Below are 18,316 nucleotides of genomic sequence, written 5' to 3'. Positions count from 1 at the left end.
CTCACCACTCTCTCTGTAAAGAACTTACCCCTGACATCCAACATAAATCTTTCCTCCCTCAACTTAAAACCATTTTGCCTTCACCTGCAGTTATCTACCCTTTCAAAGAGCTGATTCCCCTCCTGTCTGTAGGCTCCCTTTAGGTACTGAAAGGCTGCAATGAGGTCACCCCATAGCCTTCTTTTCTCCATGCTGAACAAGCCCAACTCCCTCAGCCTGTCTGTAAGGGACGTGCTCCAGTCCCCTGATCATCTTCGTGGCTTTCCTCTGGATCCTCTCCAACTGCTCTCTGTCTTTCTTGTACTGCGGGCTCCAGATCTGGACACAGTACTGCAGATGGGGCCTCACAAGAGGATTCTGCTAGGAAATAGCCATGCTTTGGTGGAAGTGAAACACTCATTAACAAGCAAGAACAGAGGAAGATAAAAACTACGTTAACTTAAACAAAACATCATTAAAAAATATTGTTAGCAGGAGAAATCAATGTGTAAACATTGGATCTAAACTTTTGGCCTTTACCTTTTCACTTCCCTAGAAGTCAGTGACAGTGGAACAAAGGCAAAAATATAACTCAGACTTGGGAATATAAAGTTCAACTTCAAATTCTTCACTTAGCACTGTAACATGTTAATAACACGGAAAATCAAATATATATATGAAATTACACATAGCATTCTTTTCAAATCCTATTTCTGTTATTTTTTTTCTTCTTTTTTTAATCCTAGCTGCTGTAGGCAAAAACAGAGAGCTAGATTCTAATTACAAATGCACACTGTGTATGTCTAGAAGACAAAGTGCTTATATGGTGACTATTTACACAAGATATGAAGAAATACAGACTTTCCAAAAAAGACATAATCAGGTTTCACTGGATCTGTTTGGGAATTCTATTTGCATTACTGCATTTCTGTTCCACGCAGTATTATACTAAAATCTTCTAGGCAGCCTTTCAGGTCCTACCTTCACACAGGATTATTGCAACACAGAATAAAACAGAACACTGTGCTGTGGCCACCTGAATGCAGAAGTATACCAGTAGGGGCATGAAGAGATTTTACAAACATTTTCTGTGAAATGTGTATAAATATACGAAATTTATTTTTCTGGAAGAAAGGTCCCCTGTGCTTCCTAAAACAAAACATCACAGCGATAAGGAAAGCACCTTTACAACCAGAGCTTTACTACTCAGCCCTAGGGCTGCTGCAGCAAAGGAATAAAACAGAATTACAGGGCATGAAGCACGTCTTTGGAGAAAAGCACTCTGAAAAATCAATATGGAGACAGACTGTTTTTAGGAGTCCAGAGTCTAGAGGAGGTCATTTTGTTCTCCTTTTTTTTTTTTCCCCCTTTTATATAAAAGAACACATTTTGCTTTTAAGAGATCAAAGACTTTGCTTTTGTGCTTTTTTTTTTTTATTATTATTTAATTAAAGATATTCCAAGCCCATCTGGATGCTTTTCTGTGCAACATACTGTAGGGACCCTGTGTTAGCAGGGGGTTGGACTTGATGATCTCCAGAGGTCACTTTCAACCTCTGTGGTTCTGTGATTCTGCAAAGTAGCTTGAATGCTTTAGTACTGAGATTAAGAAGGACAGATGTATCTAAATTAATTTCATACTTTAAACGTTCAGATTTGAATTACATTATTTATCACCAAAAGTTCACGATTCTCTCCAAATTTTTTGAAAAGTTCACAGAATTACAGAACTGTATGGGTTGGAAGGGTCCTCTAGATATCATCGAGTCCAACTTCCCTGCCAAAGCAGGCTCCCTACAGTATTGAGAAAGCCTCAGTCCCTACAGCATTATGATTTACACAGTCTTGCTGCATTTCTTCCAGCAGCAATCTGAGCTCCCTCCTGCACTTTTCCAAACACCCTGCCTGGGCTTTACCTACTGCCTCGGGGCTCATTGCTGCAAATGGGGCTCAGATCCCCTCCCTGCTGGGATGCAAAACAGAAGATATCTCCTTGGCAAACACTTCCACACATGTTGCAGGAGCTCGAGTATGTTTTAGTTTTATGGTTGAAATTAGCCAGTGAGCTCAACCCCATCATTAAAAGAGCACCAACAGACAGACCAGCAGAATAATCCTATAAATCTTGTATCCTTACATAGAGGTGAAATTTGAATTTTTATATATTTTGAAACAGAGCTGGACAAACTGGATATGCACAGATGTGAACATATTCCACCTTCATCCAAGATATGTAAGCAGCAGATGTGCAACAAAATCAAATAAGCCAAATCTTATAGGGGCACAACACCAATGAAGTCAGAATTACAACCCTTGCAATCACATAAATCTGTTCTAACAAGCACTGAAAAAATGCACTGAATAAAGGACTTGATGAAGAGAAGAGAAAGATGACAGTTGCTAGAATGGAACATCCTCAAAAAAGCCAGAATCTACATATCTGTCCATGACTTCTGGGAAGCTGAAAGCTTTCAAAACCTCTGCACAGCTGTACTTCAGTCATCATTTTCTGATGTAAGGCATATGTTTTACTTAAACTTATTTACCTTAGAGGACAAGTTATCCTGTAAAATGATCCGTGAGACGACGTATTTCTGTTCTGCTGTAATCTATCTGTATTTTGTATTTTATTTCCTTAAGTTGAATCGATGTATAATTATTATTATAATTGCAAGCAATAGCAACAATTTCACTATTATCTCTTAGAGACAGGTAATAATTATCTATGCTCTAGGAATAAGTATAACTTCCAAATGAGAGACCAATAAAAGCTGGCCTCAGAATTCAGAGATGCCAGTAAACACTGCTCATCAGTGGCTCTAGAAATGGTGATAATCCAAAGGGATAAACTGGTGGCTATTTCATAGTTTCACGATAAAGAAAAGTTGATTGAAACAGTTAGGAGACAGTTGGCCTTTTTTCAACCTTTGTAAAATAGACATTTAAAACTTGGTACTAACTTACAAGAATCCAACAAGGACTGTTTGAAGGATTAGGAATTAGCTGGCTGGATGCAGCCAAAAGGTTGTGATCAATGGCTCTGTGTCAGGATGGAGGCTGGTCACAAGCGATGTCCCTCAGGGGTCAATCTTGGGACTAGTGCTCTTCAGCGTCTTCATCAGTGACATAGACAATGGCATCGAGGGCACCCTCAGCAAGTTTGCGGATGACACCAACCTGAGTGGTGCAGTTGATATATTGGAAGGAAGGGAAGCCATCTAGAGGGACCTGGACAGGCTGGAGAAGTGAGCTAATGAAAACCTAATGAGGTTCCATGAGTGCAGGGTGCTGCACGTGGGTCAGGGCAATCCCAGATATTTATACAAACTGGGGGAAGTTCTCCTTGAGAGCAGCTCTGCAGAGAAGGACTTGGGGGTCATGGTGGACGAGAAGCTGGACATGAGCCAGCAGTGTGCGCTTGCAGCCTGGAAGGCCAACTGTGTCTGGGCTGCATTAAAAAACGGGGTGGCCAGCAGGGAGAAGGAGGTGATTGTCCCCCTGTCCTCGGCTCTTGTGATGCCCCATCTGCAGAACTGCATCCAGGCCTGGGGCCCCCAGTGCAGGAAGGACATGGAGCTCTTGGAGTGGGTCCAGAGGAGGGCCACTAAGATGATCAGAGGGCTGGAGCACCTCTCCTATGAGGAAAGGTTGAGGGGACTGGACTTGTTTAGCTTGGAAAAGAGAAGGCTCCAGGGAGACCTCATTGTGGCCTTCCAGTATTTGAAAGGAGTGTATAAACAGGAGGGGGGAATGACTGTTTAGGAGAGTAGATAGTGATAGGACAAGGAGGGGTGATTTTAAACTGAGACAGGGGAGGTTTAGGAGGAAGTCTTAGGAGGAAGTTTTTCACCCAGAGGGAGGTGACACACTGGAACAGCTTGTCCAAGGAGGCTGTGGATGCCCCATCTGTGGAGCCATTCAAGGCCAGGCTGGATGTGGCTCTGGACAGCCTGGTCTGGTGGTTGGTGACCCTGCACATAGCAGGGGGTTGAAACGAGATGATCATTGCGGCCTTTTCAATAGCCATTTCAACCCAGGCCATTCTATGATTCTATGAAAAGCATATACAATCCACAATTCTACAGTCCCAAGAGGGATGAATGTTCTCCATCACAATTTCCTAGCTTCACAGTTTCTCCTGCCAGGCTCTTGCTCTCTCATAGCCATTGCCATGCTGCAGTGCTGATGCTGGACAGTTAGCATACAGCTAGAAAGAAGAGGCAGCACCAAGCTTCATGTTTCCTGTTCATGGAGCATTCCAGTATTAAATTAGTGTTTGCCTTTGGTTTGCTCTTGTGATGTTGCTAAGTCAACAAGAGCAACAAAGAAATTCTGCAAGTTTTTCTCATCTTGCTTAAGATGGAGATGATCCAGACATCCAGAAGCTTCTGGCTCTGGCTGGGTAACAAGCTTCATCACTTGCCTTTTGAGCTTGAAGCAAATCAACAGCTGGTGCTCTTTGCTCCTACCGTACACCTGTTTATGCATGCAGGCAGGGCTGATTAAAATTTACAGAATACTTTACTCTGGAAGTGTGAAAACTGGCTGCACTGTGGCATTTTCCATAAATATTTTTTACAGCTTATCATCAAAGGCAAAACTAACTTTTTCTGCTTGAAAAGTATTGGGAATGACCACAGGCTCAGAGGTGAAAACGTAGAGATGTTCCCTCATATGTTAATCCTTAGGAATTCCTTTATTTAATAGTCTCTAAAGTCCTAAAAAGCCAGCAGCATTGAGAGAGAAGTTCAGGAACTTCGAGAAAATAGAAATTCAATGACAGAGTTGGAAGCTGTGATTTTAAGCCCACTGAGTCCCTTCTATTTTGTTTTAGGAGCTCCTAAATTTTCCTCAATGGCTCAGTATGAAATCTTCTGCTTGGACAAGCTGGGATATTAATGGAAAAGAACAATTGTGTTTCATACAATATTAAGTGAGAATTCCTGGAAGGAGAGGAAATGTGGTGTTATCCCTCTGTGGAGAAAGCATGTACTGGGATGCTGTAATTTGCCACCAGGTCAGTTTAGCTCATAGGCTAAACTAATTCTGGTAAATGCCTGCTGTAGAGCTGCTTGAAACTGGTAATTTTGCACATTTTTAAATATGTTTTTACTGTGGTTTTTGATCTGAATTGGAACAAAAAGCCTAAATTCAGCAAGTTTTGCCAAAATTGAATAGCAAAAATTTGGTCTTGGTTCATCAAAGTACTGTTTTGCTAAGGGTTTTTAATTTCAATTTTGACCTCTTATTTCTTAATCACTGGTTTTGATATACAACTAGCTATAAAATCATTTTTAAAAAGAAACATAACTGAACAAGAACAATCTGCCTGCACTGAAATGCTTACTGTCAATGATTTTTCAAATGCAATTTCACCTAATGGTCTGTCTCTGTGGATAGACAGTCTACCAGAAAAGGAACTATGTCTTTTATTTGTCAGTTGTAATGTACTTTCAGAAGAAGACAGAATATTAAATCAGAAGAGTTAAAAGGTGCACTACAGAAAAAATAAGTTCACCAAACCCACCAGAAGTTTTTAAACAAAACTACCCAACCACACATCTTCTAAGTGTGAGGTAGTGACAAAAAGATAATAAATAATGTTTTTGTGACTACCATAAACTGAGAGTCATTTGCTAGCTTAGTCCTGCTAGGGTTAAGGCAAAGCTGTGGCTCGTCAGTGATACAAGTTTCTTGGGAAGAGGGATTTGCATGGGTTTGTCACAGAGCATGAGGCAAATGTTAACACTCCCCCTGGGCTAAGCAGCCACCTCGCTCACAGATGCACTAAGCTGCCTTTCCACTCTGAACACTTGTTCCATTAGGTTGTCTGCACTCAGTAAACACAATCTTCCTTGAGCTAAGGAAATATTTTGGGTGAGCGTTTCAGGTTAGTAAATTCTAAATATTTTGGATTTGTGAAACAAATAGCTAGTATGTCTAAGACATCACTGAGGAAGATGGGGTAGTAGCTCGTAATCTAAACACAAGGACTCTTGCTTCTTTTAAGAGATTTGAGGCCTTGTCACAGCTTCTGTTTGTAAACCATGCAGGACAAACCATGCAAACAGCCCACTGAGCTACCTGCACACAGCACGACAGGGAGTTTAGAATACAGATATTTCAGGAAAATTTCAGTGTTTAATGTCAATGAACAGTCAAACCAAAGCTTCACTTTGCCCAGGCTCGCACTTGCTATGCAGACACGCTTTATGTAGCTCAGCTGATATGTTTGCCTTGGAAATGAGCATCTCTATGATGCCTGTCTGTCACTGTGAAAGCCCCCCACCCCAAGCAGCAAGTGAAGTGTGAAGTCAAGGCATGGTCAAATCCTAAATGAGAGCATAAGGAAAAGCCTGGTCTCATGTTATTAAGGAGTTATGACTAAAGTGCTGCAACTAGGAAAGCCTGTCCACACAAACAGTGAGGGTAAAAAGGCCAATGGAATCTTTTTTTTCCTATTAGGAGAGATGATGCACTGCTCAAACAACTGCAAAAGGTTTTTCAGCCTGGACTTTACTACCGTATAGGGAGACCAGTGGAAGATATGATTTTGTTCAGACAGTTTCTGGGTGAAATCATGGCCCTAAAACAGTCAGTAGTAAAACTGCCATTGACATTAATAGGATCTCACCATCTACATCTCCATCCCTGTATACAGTTCTGAAAATATCTGTGACTGTTTGAACTAGAAGAGGAAATCTTCCGTTTTCCTATGTCACTGGGTAATTGCCAAGAGCTAAACATAAACCTTAACAAGCAATGTCTAAAAGGGGACAGGAGAAGAGCAGATAAATATTTAAAGGAAGTAAACACGATGGATAGAGAAGAATTATTTATCAAAATACAAGGAAAGAAAGGAATATAAATAGAAGGTACATATAAGTATGGGATGCCAGGCAAAACCCTAACAGAACGAACAACTAGAAGCAGAGAAAAGAGCTGTGATTGCAGCCTCATCGCACACTTCTTAGAACAGAATGGGAACAAAAATCTAAATAATGATTTAGCAAGACATTAGCCTGGTCTGGTAGCAGCAGAAAGCGGCTGCATCTAGCTCTGTGTGATGCTTTGTTGCAGGGACTCCATCTGAATAAAGATCCCTTGAAAAAAAAATTCTAGCCCTAACTAATGTACACAATCATGTGGGTGACTGACTGAAACAAAGCAGTCATTTACATCAGGATTAATGTCTATAAAGTTATGTCATAATATTTCAGCAGAGCAAAGGAAAAATAGGGAACTAAAAAGCCACATGGGAATGGTTAGAGCCGAGCACCCCTCTTCTTTTGCAGCCTCAAGAAGAAAGCAGCTGGAGGAGGGCAATGTTACTGCTTGCTTTCTGAAGGTGCGGAGAATACTAGACCCTATCTCATTCCCTTCACAATGATCAGTCATTGAATAATAACCTCTGGAGTCCAACTGAAGGCCAAGAAAATTACGAAGATATTGGAGTATCTCTCCAATGAGGACAAGCTGAGAGATCTGAGACTGTTCTGCCTGAAGAAGGCTGGCTCAGGGAGGATCTCATAAATGTCTATGTCTATGTCTGAAGGGAGGTTGCAAAGAGGACAGAGCCAGGCTCCTTCCGGGGTGCCCAGTGCAAGGACAAAAGACAAAGTGCATAAACTAGGACACAGGAGGTTCTGTCCAAATGCCAGGCAGCACTTCTGTGTTGAGAGAGTGACGTAGCACTGCTACAGATTTCTCAGGTTGTGGAGTCTTGGAGATCTTCTGAAGCTGGGTAGGCTGGGTAGGCACCCTGCTCCCCTGCTCTCCATGTGCCTGCTGCACAGGGGTTGGAGCAGATACACCCAGACAGCCTTGCCAGCTTCAACCAGTCCGTTATTTCCTGATTCCAACATCAAAATGTGCTCCATCTGAACATAAAGGCAGATCTGAGCTAATGGCGTTGATGCTTGCAATTGCCCACTAACTGGGAACTGTGTCACAGCATAAAAAGTAGATGACCAGGACACAGTGCAATTATCTGAGTAATTCAGACTTTGCCTAAATTTACAAAAATAATCTCCCATTAGTTTAACATCAGTTAAATTACTGTGACATGGAAACCTTTCAAGTGTATAAAAGACAGACACATGCTGATAGAAAATGTTATGGACAAAACAGAAAGGAGGTCACTGTCACTGATTGCTGGCCTCTCTTTGAACATCACAAAAAACCTCCAAATTGGAGCAAATGCCACAGGCATGAGGAAACCATAACTGACATGTACAACCCACATGAAGAGTATAAAGCCACAAACAATAATTTCGCTTCCGTTGAAACAAATCCCAGATGGTAGCCTCCTATATAATGCCATCTCCCTTCTAGAGAGGCAACTGAGTGCTAGCACACCTCCAGCAGTAAGTGTGAACTGCATGCCTGGCCAGCTGCGCCAGGCATGAAGATTTGTACACAATCAAAGGAGGAGAACTATTGCCGGCCCAAATAACCCCTACTTCCTGTGGTCATTCTGATTTGAAATGCCATCAAATGCCATTGTTGAACTCTATTAATCTGTCCTCGTGCTTGAAAGTAGTAAAATTTTCTTTTTTATCATGGGAACCAGTAAAAGCAGTGGGACGCAGCTCCCAGAGGATGGCTATGAATTCGGTTTTCATCCAGCTATAAAAGTACTACAGTTGCAGGCAGCTGAAATTGGTTAAATGGCAATTACATTGGATGTTCCAACTGGTCCAACTTATTCAGTGAACTGAACAAACAACAAATGTTTTTCATAAAGATAATGGCTTTGTACCACAGCCAAAGACTTTCGGAGTCCATTAGTGATGTTAAAAATCCCAGGGATATTTAGCCATTGTACTTCCAATTTAGCTTTCCACTACAGCTATAATTTTATGTAGAAGTACAGTTGATTCATAGCTCTGATTATTTCAAATAGACATTGCATTATACAGAAGAGACATTGCCTAGCAATTTCTTGTTTGGGATTCTTTAGCTATTACATTGCATAATGCCACAGATAACATTTAAGTGGGGAGGAGTGTTAATAACATAATCATTAGCATCTGACTATTACTTTTCATGTGGACATCAAGCACAGTGAAGGGGAGGCTGGCACTATTAGATTAACACTGCAGGTATAGAGATTGAGAAGAGGAGCAGCAGTAATAGTTGCTTGGTGTTTGTGAATCAAGTTGGCAGCAAAGACACAGGCAGAACCAAAGTCTTGGAACTCTTGAACTGAGGTACCAGCTCCTACACCAAACACAGCCTGCCATGAAAGAACAGACTACCTGACACTAATTCAAAGAGATGAAGACTGAAAGCATCTAAACCTGTAGTAGCCAAAAGAGCAAATCTTCTCTGGGCTCACACAATTCCCACAGACTAGAGATAACCATGGGAGATAGTACAGGATTAAAAATGGTTCGCAATAGTCCCTTCACATGCTGCCAAATTGACTCAATAGGTCACCAATAATAGGTTCTCTTTTCAGCACTGGTTTTCTTAAAAATAGAAGCACAAGCAAGCAGGAAGCCTACAAGCCCCCTTAAAGGCAGTGCAAGATGAATGACAAGAAAACGCAACATAAAAACAACAAATAAGTCTCAACATTAAGCCAAAATAAAATCTGCAAAGCAGATTTAAAGGTTCCTGATTGGTCAGGCAGAAAGGCAAAAGGAAGAGGGCAGCAGATAAAGTAAAATGGTGACCACTAGCACTACTAAACCCAGACTGGCCTAGGTACATCCTGTCCATCAATACTATGTTTAATTCTGAAGCTAAATACAGAAGAGAAAGAGAATGGAAGTTGACAGCTGTGGGCAACCATAAGAAACTGGAGACATCGTGCAGCAGTGCAAGGAGCAGTCATATGATGAGCAAATCCAAGGACTGGCTTTTCCTAGGAACCTGCTCTGAATGGGATTCTCCAAATGAGCAAACTTCCAACATCTAAACAACATGACTGCAAATCCAGAAAGTCCCTGCATCTAGGGATCAGCTGGTGGTTGGTGCCACCCAGGAGAGCCTTTCACACAGGCAATAGGCACCTCATCACAGATTCCTTCATTAAGCTAGAGTTTCACATCACTCTTGTAGATCTGCTTCAATTAAAGCAAGCTATGCTCTCCATTCTGTGCTTGCCAGCTATTGTAGGTAAGATGTATGATGGCTGACTAATCCTTTGTACTTCCCAGTACTTTCCTAGTAGAAGTGGGCTTTCTACAGATAAAGTGAAATTGCATTACGTTCACTAAACAGGATACACATTTCACTCATGGCTTCAGGACAACCATCAAGGTAGCCCCTCAGTTCCTGAAGCCACAATAAAAGCAACCAATAGCAATCTGCTACTTGATAATAGAAAATATCAAATGTGGCCTTTTCTGTTCAGTGACAAACGATTTGGGATTAACTACAATTTCAAATAGCTGCCACTAGATATACAGCACAATGAATATGACAGAAAGAATGATCCAAGGGAAACCAACCAGTAATGAAATCTCATTGATTAAGTCTGTTACAGGGACTTTGACAAATGAGTTTGAGTCTGAAACCTATTCACTGATGGCACCTATGGGAGCTGCAGTTTAAAATGTCTCCAATGATACTTACTCACAGTGTCAAGAATGGCAATACCAAATGAAATTTCAAAGAGTTACATGGTAAATCGACTGAAAATTACAAGGCGATTTTGAAAACCAGTCTTTTCTATCAATAATGAAAAAAGTATAATGGACTACTGATTCCTGAGAAAAGGGTCATCACTCCTTTCCTGGCTGGAATAGCCTGCAAGAACTGCTGCTCTTTTTCAGTCATCTTTTTCTGCATTTCACTGACAAAAGAGTGTGACTCAACACGTTTAGAACAACTTGCATAATTTGAGCACAGGTGTAGAATATACCCCTCTTCTCTCAAAGAAACCAACAGAATTTTCAGTGATCTCTTTTTCTGGTTTGAATCTCCTTTGTACGCTCCAGAGAATCATCAAATGAATACCTGAATATGCAACACTTTCAGCTGCTGCTAAGAGGGCCTATGGAGCTACTCAAGTTAGAAGCCAAGGCTGTGAGAAAGTTAACTCAGCAAAAAAAGATGGAATAATTTAAGGCAGCTCTGTGCTACATCTAGTGAAAAGCACAAACACATATGCTCTTGGAGTCTGCACTGCAAAATCTGAAACTTTACTTTAAAGTTTAAACCTATGTCTACATTAGTATGCAGTGTGGTGTAACTGCAGCAATCTGCAGAAATTAGCAGTGGGTGTTTGGCCCTGAGGTCTCCCACGCTACACAGCTGCTTGGGAGCTGGCATCACACCCTATTTCCCTGGCCTGTGTGCCCTGGGGGGCACTGAGTATGCTCCTCGTTTCATTTCCTTAGGAGAGAACCCAGCTTGTATGCTCCTAGACTTCTGTGCCCAGAAAACCAAGGGACAGGGAATGGGAATAATTGAAAAGAATGCTTCAAAAGCATGGCATAATCAAAAGCACTAGTGCTGCCAGATTCTAGAACTTCTGTCACAGTTTCTGTTGCAGCATGGAACTTCTCGTGGAGAGGGCTGGGGTTTTCTTGTGAGCCCTGTGCTGTTGCCAGGGCTTTGGGGAAAACAAAATTGGGCTAACTTGGCCAGCAAGATACTAAGCTGAAGTTGTGTTCCAAATGAACGTACAACTATGCAGGGTACTACATTTTCATTTTCATTTTACTGTAATAGGAGAATTGTACTTGAACAAATCTGGAGACAGGAAGGAACTAGGCAGTACTGCTGCATTTATGTACAAACTGTATGACAGAAGTGGAAGAGTGTGATCCTATGTGAAAGATATGGAAAATGATAGGGAAACTGATTATAATTTTCAGCAGTTGTTAGGAGAAGGCTTACTTATTCTGTCCTCTTTTGGACAGTAGGAACTACTTGCTATTTTGCAATCTCAGAATCACTTTTAGCACTGGGACCTCTTAAAGAACTTGACAGCCAAAATTTGCATGAAGGCTCTTAGAAAAAGCTCCATTAATAGCAACATCTTTTTGTTTGTCTGTTTTTTTAAAAAACAAAAAAAACAAAAAACAAAAACATTGACAGCCAAACTCTCCCTTGGAAAGTAGAAAACATTTTAAATATCCAGAGTTCATTGTATGAACATCTTAACAGTGGGAAATTTTGCCCGATAACAGGATCTTCACCATGCATTTAGCACTGTGAAGAGGCTGTAATTTAATCAGGACTTTATACAAGAGAATTCCACAAGGCTTGCATGGAAACAGATAATAAAATCTTTAAGTGATGCATGCTCAGTTTATTTTTATAGGGAAAAACATTCCCTTCTCATCCAAACACTGTACAGAATCACTACAGAATATTGAGTACTTAAGCCAGAAGCTACAGTCTCAATGAATGCACATTAACGCTCCTAGTAAACCCTATGAAGATAAACATCTGTCAACATCTAGTATATACAGGCGAAGATGCCCTGTAATATTTGCTGACATGGTAAGGTTGGCCCTCAGCTGCAACTCTTTCTCCTTATAAGAACACATTATTCTCCACAGCCTCTTAGAAACAATGTAAATGTGCTCTCTGACATGTACTGAACCCTTTCCTCATTCAGAAACTAAGCCCTGGATAAGGAAAATCTGAGACTAAGGGTGAATCTGAGTCAAGAAGCTGTTTCTAGAAAGCAGCCTGCACTGTAACGTTTCCTGAGGATACTGGGCATGTAGTCCTTTCCTCAGACAGTGAAGGAAGGGGACTTCTGCTTGGGTTTGTACTCATAGGAAACTGGATGTGTGGTCAGGACTTCCACAATGAAGTGTTTAGAAGAGGATAATAAGAGGTTAAGGAAGATATTAAAAAGTTTGAAGAACACTTTAATATTATAAACCGAAGTCTAAAGGTCAGAGCAAGAAAAGTAGCAGGGTCTCTGACACCATCATAGGGACCAAATTTAATAGGACTAGACACCACAAAAACTTGAGCACCAAAAGTCTAAGTTTATCTCAGGTGAAGGCTCTTTGAGTCCTGCTTCCTGAGGTTAATCTGTCCTGAGATTTTTGTTTTGTTGCATTTTTTGTTCCTTTCACAGCAGAAGGAAAACATTGTAGTTCAACATCTTAGATATCAACAACACAAATATTACAGGAAAATTCAATCACATAAAACAGAACTGAAGAAGCCACTTCAGCTGACATCCAAACAGGGAAGCCACTACTACAGTTTTCCAATGGTTTGGATGGAAATCACAGTCCAGCTGGTGACACCTCAGTTAGCTGTTAAATTTAGTGTACAATTATTATCAATTATCTAATATCCCTAAGAACACAGGGAAAGCTCTCTGTGAGTCAGCAGAGCTGCACTCAGAGCTTACTGCATCTATAAACATCTCTCGCAGTCAGCACAACTATAAACTCATAAGCCTACTGGCTTTGAGGGGGATCATAAAGTGCAAAGCACTTCAGAGTTTTTGACAAAACAAATTACCTTTGCTAAACTCTGTGAGCAGAAAAAGGTAGAATATCTGAGTTCTCAGTGTCAAACAGCTTTCAGTGCTGACATTTACACAACCAACAAGATGGGCAGATGCAGACTACTTCCTCGTAATCCAACACAAAACTTTTGCTAGATCATACCTCTTCATTGTAATACTTATGAAGTTCAGAAGCATTATATCAATAAATCATGGTTTCATGCCACTTTCTGTAAGATTGCATACCTTCTGGAGGGATGCATCTTCAATTTTGAGGCTCTGGAGGTAGCCCTTATATTCCAGCTCAGAAGCCTGTGGGGGATTTATGAATACTTCACACTTGTTTAGTGAAGCTTACATTGTAAACAATGTAAACAGTTCTTGTTCATGAAATCCTGAAGCACCTTCAATAAAGCTGATGGAGCCTTGATGATGAATTCAAGGCACACATACACACAGAATAATCCGTCCTTGTTATCTCCCAATTTCTTCATTCTCCCAGTGCATTCAGAACTGACAGTCAAGACACCTGACTCAGCTAGGCATGGGCACAGGCTGCTCAGAGAAGCTGTGCATGCTGCACTCCTGGAGGCTCTGAAGACCAGTTCAGATGAAGTCTTGGGCAGCCTGATCTGGTGGGTGGCAGCTCTGCTGCTATCAGGAGTTTGGAATCAGATGGTCTGTAAGGTCCCTTCCAATCTAAGCCATTCCATAATTTTGTGATAAGATCAATGTTATTATCTTGATTTTTTTTTTTTTTTAATCTAAAAATCCCATTTACAAGAAGAAAAAAAATGACACAAAACCAACATTTTAAGATGGAATTTAACAGTATTATCTAATTCACAAGCTCCTGCAAAAGGAAATGAAGTATGCAGGAGTCAATGTTCAGTGTGCAATGTTCTCACAACCAACAGGAACAGTGGCTTTCTCTTTCAAACATCCATGTTCCTATCAGTGTTTATTCAGACATACTTCACATTTAACATAAACTTTAATATGGTAAAGATTAATTTCATTTCCACAAAAATGTTTGCATCTACAGCATGTGCCTTTGCAAATCTTTACAATCTAAACTGGAATACTTTGGATTTTGGAATCATTCTGCTGTTAGGCAGACTTCTTCAAACTTGGATCTACAAAAGCAATTGATCTACAAAGACTCTTTTGTATCAACCAATTTATCTGAGCTACAAAAACTTGGAGAGTGCGGCTGTTGGTTGCAATACTCTTCTTACATTAGCCTTCACTGTTGATGAATTTGGGGTCATGTTATCTAGCAAGGGACTACTTTGGTAAGAAGCAGTAGATACACTGGAGTAAGCTCCATTTTGTACTTCTGCTGCTTCTTACACATCCTCATTTGGTCACTGCCAAAGTCCTACTCCTGGGCTGGGAAACACCTTGGCAGGATGGATGTTTCAAAGTACAGAGCTATTTTAACCCTTCACTCCTGAAAGCATTTAACTTCTTCAAATTCTTACTCATGTGTGTTTTAATTCTTCATGCTCCTTTCCTCTCTTTTTTTTTCCCCCCCTTCTCATTTCTCCATTTTATGTTTCACAAATTTGCTTTGCGAAAGGAAAGAACTGCTAAGGTACTTGTGACAGTGTGACCATGTTAATGGCACTGGCTCCTAGAGCTTTGAAGTTTTCACTCCACATTATACTGTGAAGAACAGATTAGGAAGGAAAATCATCCAGAAATTTATCTCATAGCATGTCTTTGGTCAGTAAATACTGAATGCAGTGCTAACAAGTACTTATGGCTTTGCTCCCATTACTTGACATGGTAATAAACAGTTCACACTGAAGTGACTCGCAGCCTTTTTGAGTGTAGGTAGGCAGCAGCAATTCAGCACTCTCACTTAAAAGATGAAATTAAGCTGTCAGAAATATCATCTCTGTGCCAGAACTTACAAGGAAGCTCACTGACAGCAATCTTCATTTTTTTTTGCTCTTCTCACTTGCCCTGTGCTAACAGGGTTTTGCCTTCATTTTTGCACCTTGAGTTAAATAGTTGCTGAATTTAACTTATTTATAAAAATTAGTATGGACAAATTAGCTCCTACTAATGTGCTAGCAATCCTGAGATTACTGACAAACCTAGAGTTACCAGTCAGAGAGGCAAGTAGTCTGAATGGGAGAGAAATGCAATACAGAGCAACTTCAACTTTTGGACCTTGTCACCCACACCTGAGAAACTAATAAATATTATGCTGTAAAAAGCTGATGGAGGAGAACAGAAGCAGCTCTGTGCTATAAAGAACTGTAGACACGGAAAACATATAGACGTGCCAATTATTCTTGGTGTAACACAGATTCAATTTTGAATAGTTTAAAATCACCATCTATGTTTTAAGATATCCTGAAAAACTACCATTACATAGACTATTTTTTTTTCCAGTGGAATTTAAGATTACAGATGTAGCTATCATATATAAGTAACAATAAGGTGTTTGAGGTTGTAGAAGAAACTCTCCCAACTCAAACCTGATTCCTCTTAAACAAACCCCAGATCTACACAGAAAACAGACAGACAATCCAGTTTACACATGAGGTGAAAAGTTGTGAGTTCTCAATAGACACAAAAAGAAATCTCTGATATGCATTTACATCAGAGGATCATGCAGTCCTTTTTCAGATGCAGTACTCTGTAGGAGACAGCTTTCACCGCAGAGGAAATTTCCAAGAGTTGATTTCATCTGTTTCTCTATTGGTTGAGACATCAGAGATCACTCTATTACACATAATTAATACACAGGCCTACCCTTTTACTTTTATGTATTAAGTCCACTACTATTGAAATGACTACACTGTAGTCTTCTTCCAGAAAAAATACTTTCCTATCTACATACTAAAAATATTCGTACACAGGCATCACTTCAAGTTTATATTCATTTGCAAAGGCTGTGGCAGGGGAAAAGACCTTGGAAGTTTCTGACTTTCCTATCTTGACTAGTACTCAGGAAAGTGCTGTATCTGTCTGCCACCACCTGCTGAAACATTTCCTGGCAATTAGCAGTAGCTTCATTCTTCTTTTGGTTCCCTACACCAATACACACTAAAGAAATCTGGATTCTTAAGTCATTGGAACTATTTAAAAGTTAGGTCTCTTCACTCGAGGATAAACACGTAGGCACAGTTCTGCACTGTGCAAACACTTACTGTCTTATTAAGTCAAAGAGCTGCCCTGAGTTTACAGAATAAACTCAGAACAACATGTACAGGCTTTTGGGGGTTAAAAGCAGAGTGTAGTACTAGGTCAGGGAAACAGGCAGAAGCATGGATCTTCCTAACTCTCTGGAGGAACAAACAATAAGGGCTTCAGTTGAGATGAAACTTAATGTACTTATTATTCAGTCCTACCTACCTCTCCCATTACTAGAAACTTCCTTGTGGTCATAGCAAGGTTGCAGCAGCCAGTGACCCCAGAAAAGGATGACCAGCTTTAATAATCAGTCATTTGGCCTGAGACCAGTGAAGGCCACATACTGACTGGTCACAAGTTAGGAAACTGTAAGGTCTTAAGAACCTCAGAATGACTCATCACACTTGAAAATAAGTTTCCATGAATTTTCAGGCATGTAGTGAGAAGCACCCCCTGGAAGGCCTTCCTGCCCAGTAAGAATTATGCTCTACTTCAGCAACGTCCTTATTTAAAAGTATTTGATTCTATTTACTTCAGCTGCAGAGAGATACTGTCATTCTGATACAATTTAATGCATGCCCAGCAAAGTTCTGGAAGTAACAGTAAGAAAATAAAGCAAGCAAGATGGTAGGAAGCACCATTGCTCTGTTTTCATGCTCTCATACTGCGTAGGTAACATATTCTGTGTACCTTTTCCATAGAACATTCGCTATGGTGATAAACTCCTGCATATCATTAAACAGCAGTAACGCAAAAATGATAAGAAAAGCAGATGTTGAAGTAGCACAGAAATGCAGCCAGTGTCCAAAATCTTACCTTTCAGAGTTGCTTTCTTAAGTACCTTCATGGCATACAGCTGGCCTGCATCAGATCCTTTGATCTTCCTCACTAGAAATACCTGTAAAAAGAACAATTTGTGTAAATGGGTACCAAGCTTTTAGTTATGAACCTTGCAGCATTTGATAGGGAAACATATACTAAATTTTGGGAATTCCAATGAAAATTCCTGGCTGAAAGCACTTTATATATTTCACCTGCAATTGGTTGAGCTAGTTCTGGAAAGCTTCTGTTTTAAGCCTTCACTTTCTGACAGCTTTTCAGTATTACTAATAGCTCTTTAAGATTCAGTTAAAGATGGTGAGTAGTCATAAACAATGTGTGCACATTTCTACACATTATGAACAGCTTTACATGAAAAAGGTGATGTCTTGCTTGAGCTTAGGAATACAGAATTTTTTTAAAAAAATTATTTTCAGCAATTAAATTAAGAAGGAAAAAAAGGTGTAGCTTCTGTCATAAATCATGAAAGATGACTAACGTAAAAAGTAAGGGAAGCAGAAAGTTTTTACAGCTGGAAGTTTGCTCAGGCATACTCGAGAAAAGGTAGGAAAATTTGATAGGTTATTATAATAAAGACATCTTTCCTTGTTACAATGTCCTATGTTACAACTTTTGACAGTGTAAATTTTTAATTGGAATAAAATAAATTGTAGATAAAATTTTGATTTTTTGTTGTTGGTTTTTTGTTTGTTTGTTTAACTCCATGAGACTATTCTTATCTGACTCTGAGTCAGTCTGAACACGAGGACAACAGAAAAGAAAACCATAACTTAGTTCAGTCTTTATAGGATGCTCAGTATTTTAATATTTGAAAATAAGACAATATTTTAGTTGATCCTCAGGACACACTGTTTGCAGAGGTCAGCAACATGACAGCAGGGGCTCAACTGTTATTTCAGCACCTTTACTACT

The 18,316-nt window shown here is 40.1% G+C and overlaps 1 protein-coding gene across 3 annotated transcripts in view; it reads right to left on the bottom strand.

Annotated features, from left to right (window-relative positions):
* Positions 1-18,316, bottom strand: part of RPS6KA2 (ribosomal protein S6 kinase A2) — a gene marked incomplete at both ends in the record, with an annotated part of 258,686 nt that overhangs the window by 70,187 nt on the left and 170,183 nt on the right. For all 3 annotated transcript variants that reach the window (XM_079550851.1, XM_079550852.1, XM_079550853.1), the window contains one exon: positions 17,381-17,462. In XM_079550851.1, the coding sequence (XP_079406977.1) occupies positions 17,381-17,462 (82 nt within the window). The remainder of the gene's footprint in view (positions 1-17,380; positions 17,463-18,316) is intronic.

This window comes from Tetrao urogallus, assembly GCF_951394365.1.
Source record: "Tetrao urogallus genome assembly, chromosome: 2".
In the NCBI taxonomy this organism is placed as follows: Eukaryota; Metazoa; Chordata; class Aves; order Galliformes; family Phasianidae; genus Tetrao; species Tetrao urogallus.
The sequence above is the reverse complement of the archived record's forward strand: the minus strand, read 5'-3'. Positions and strand labels throughout refer to the sequence as shown.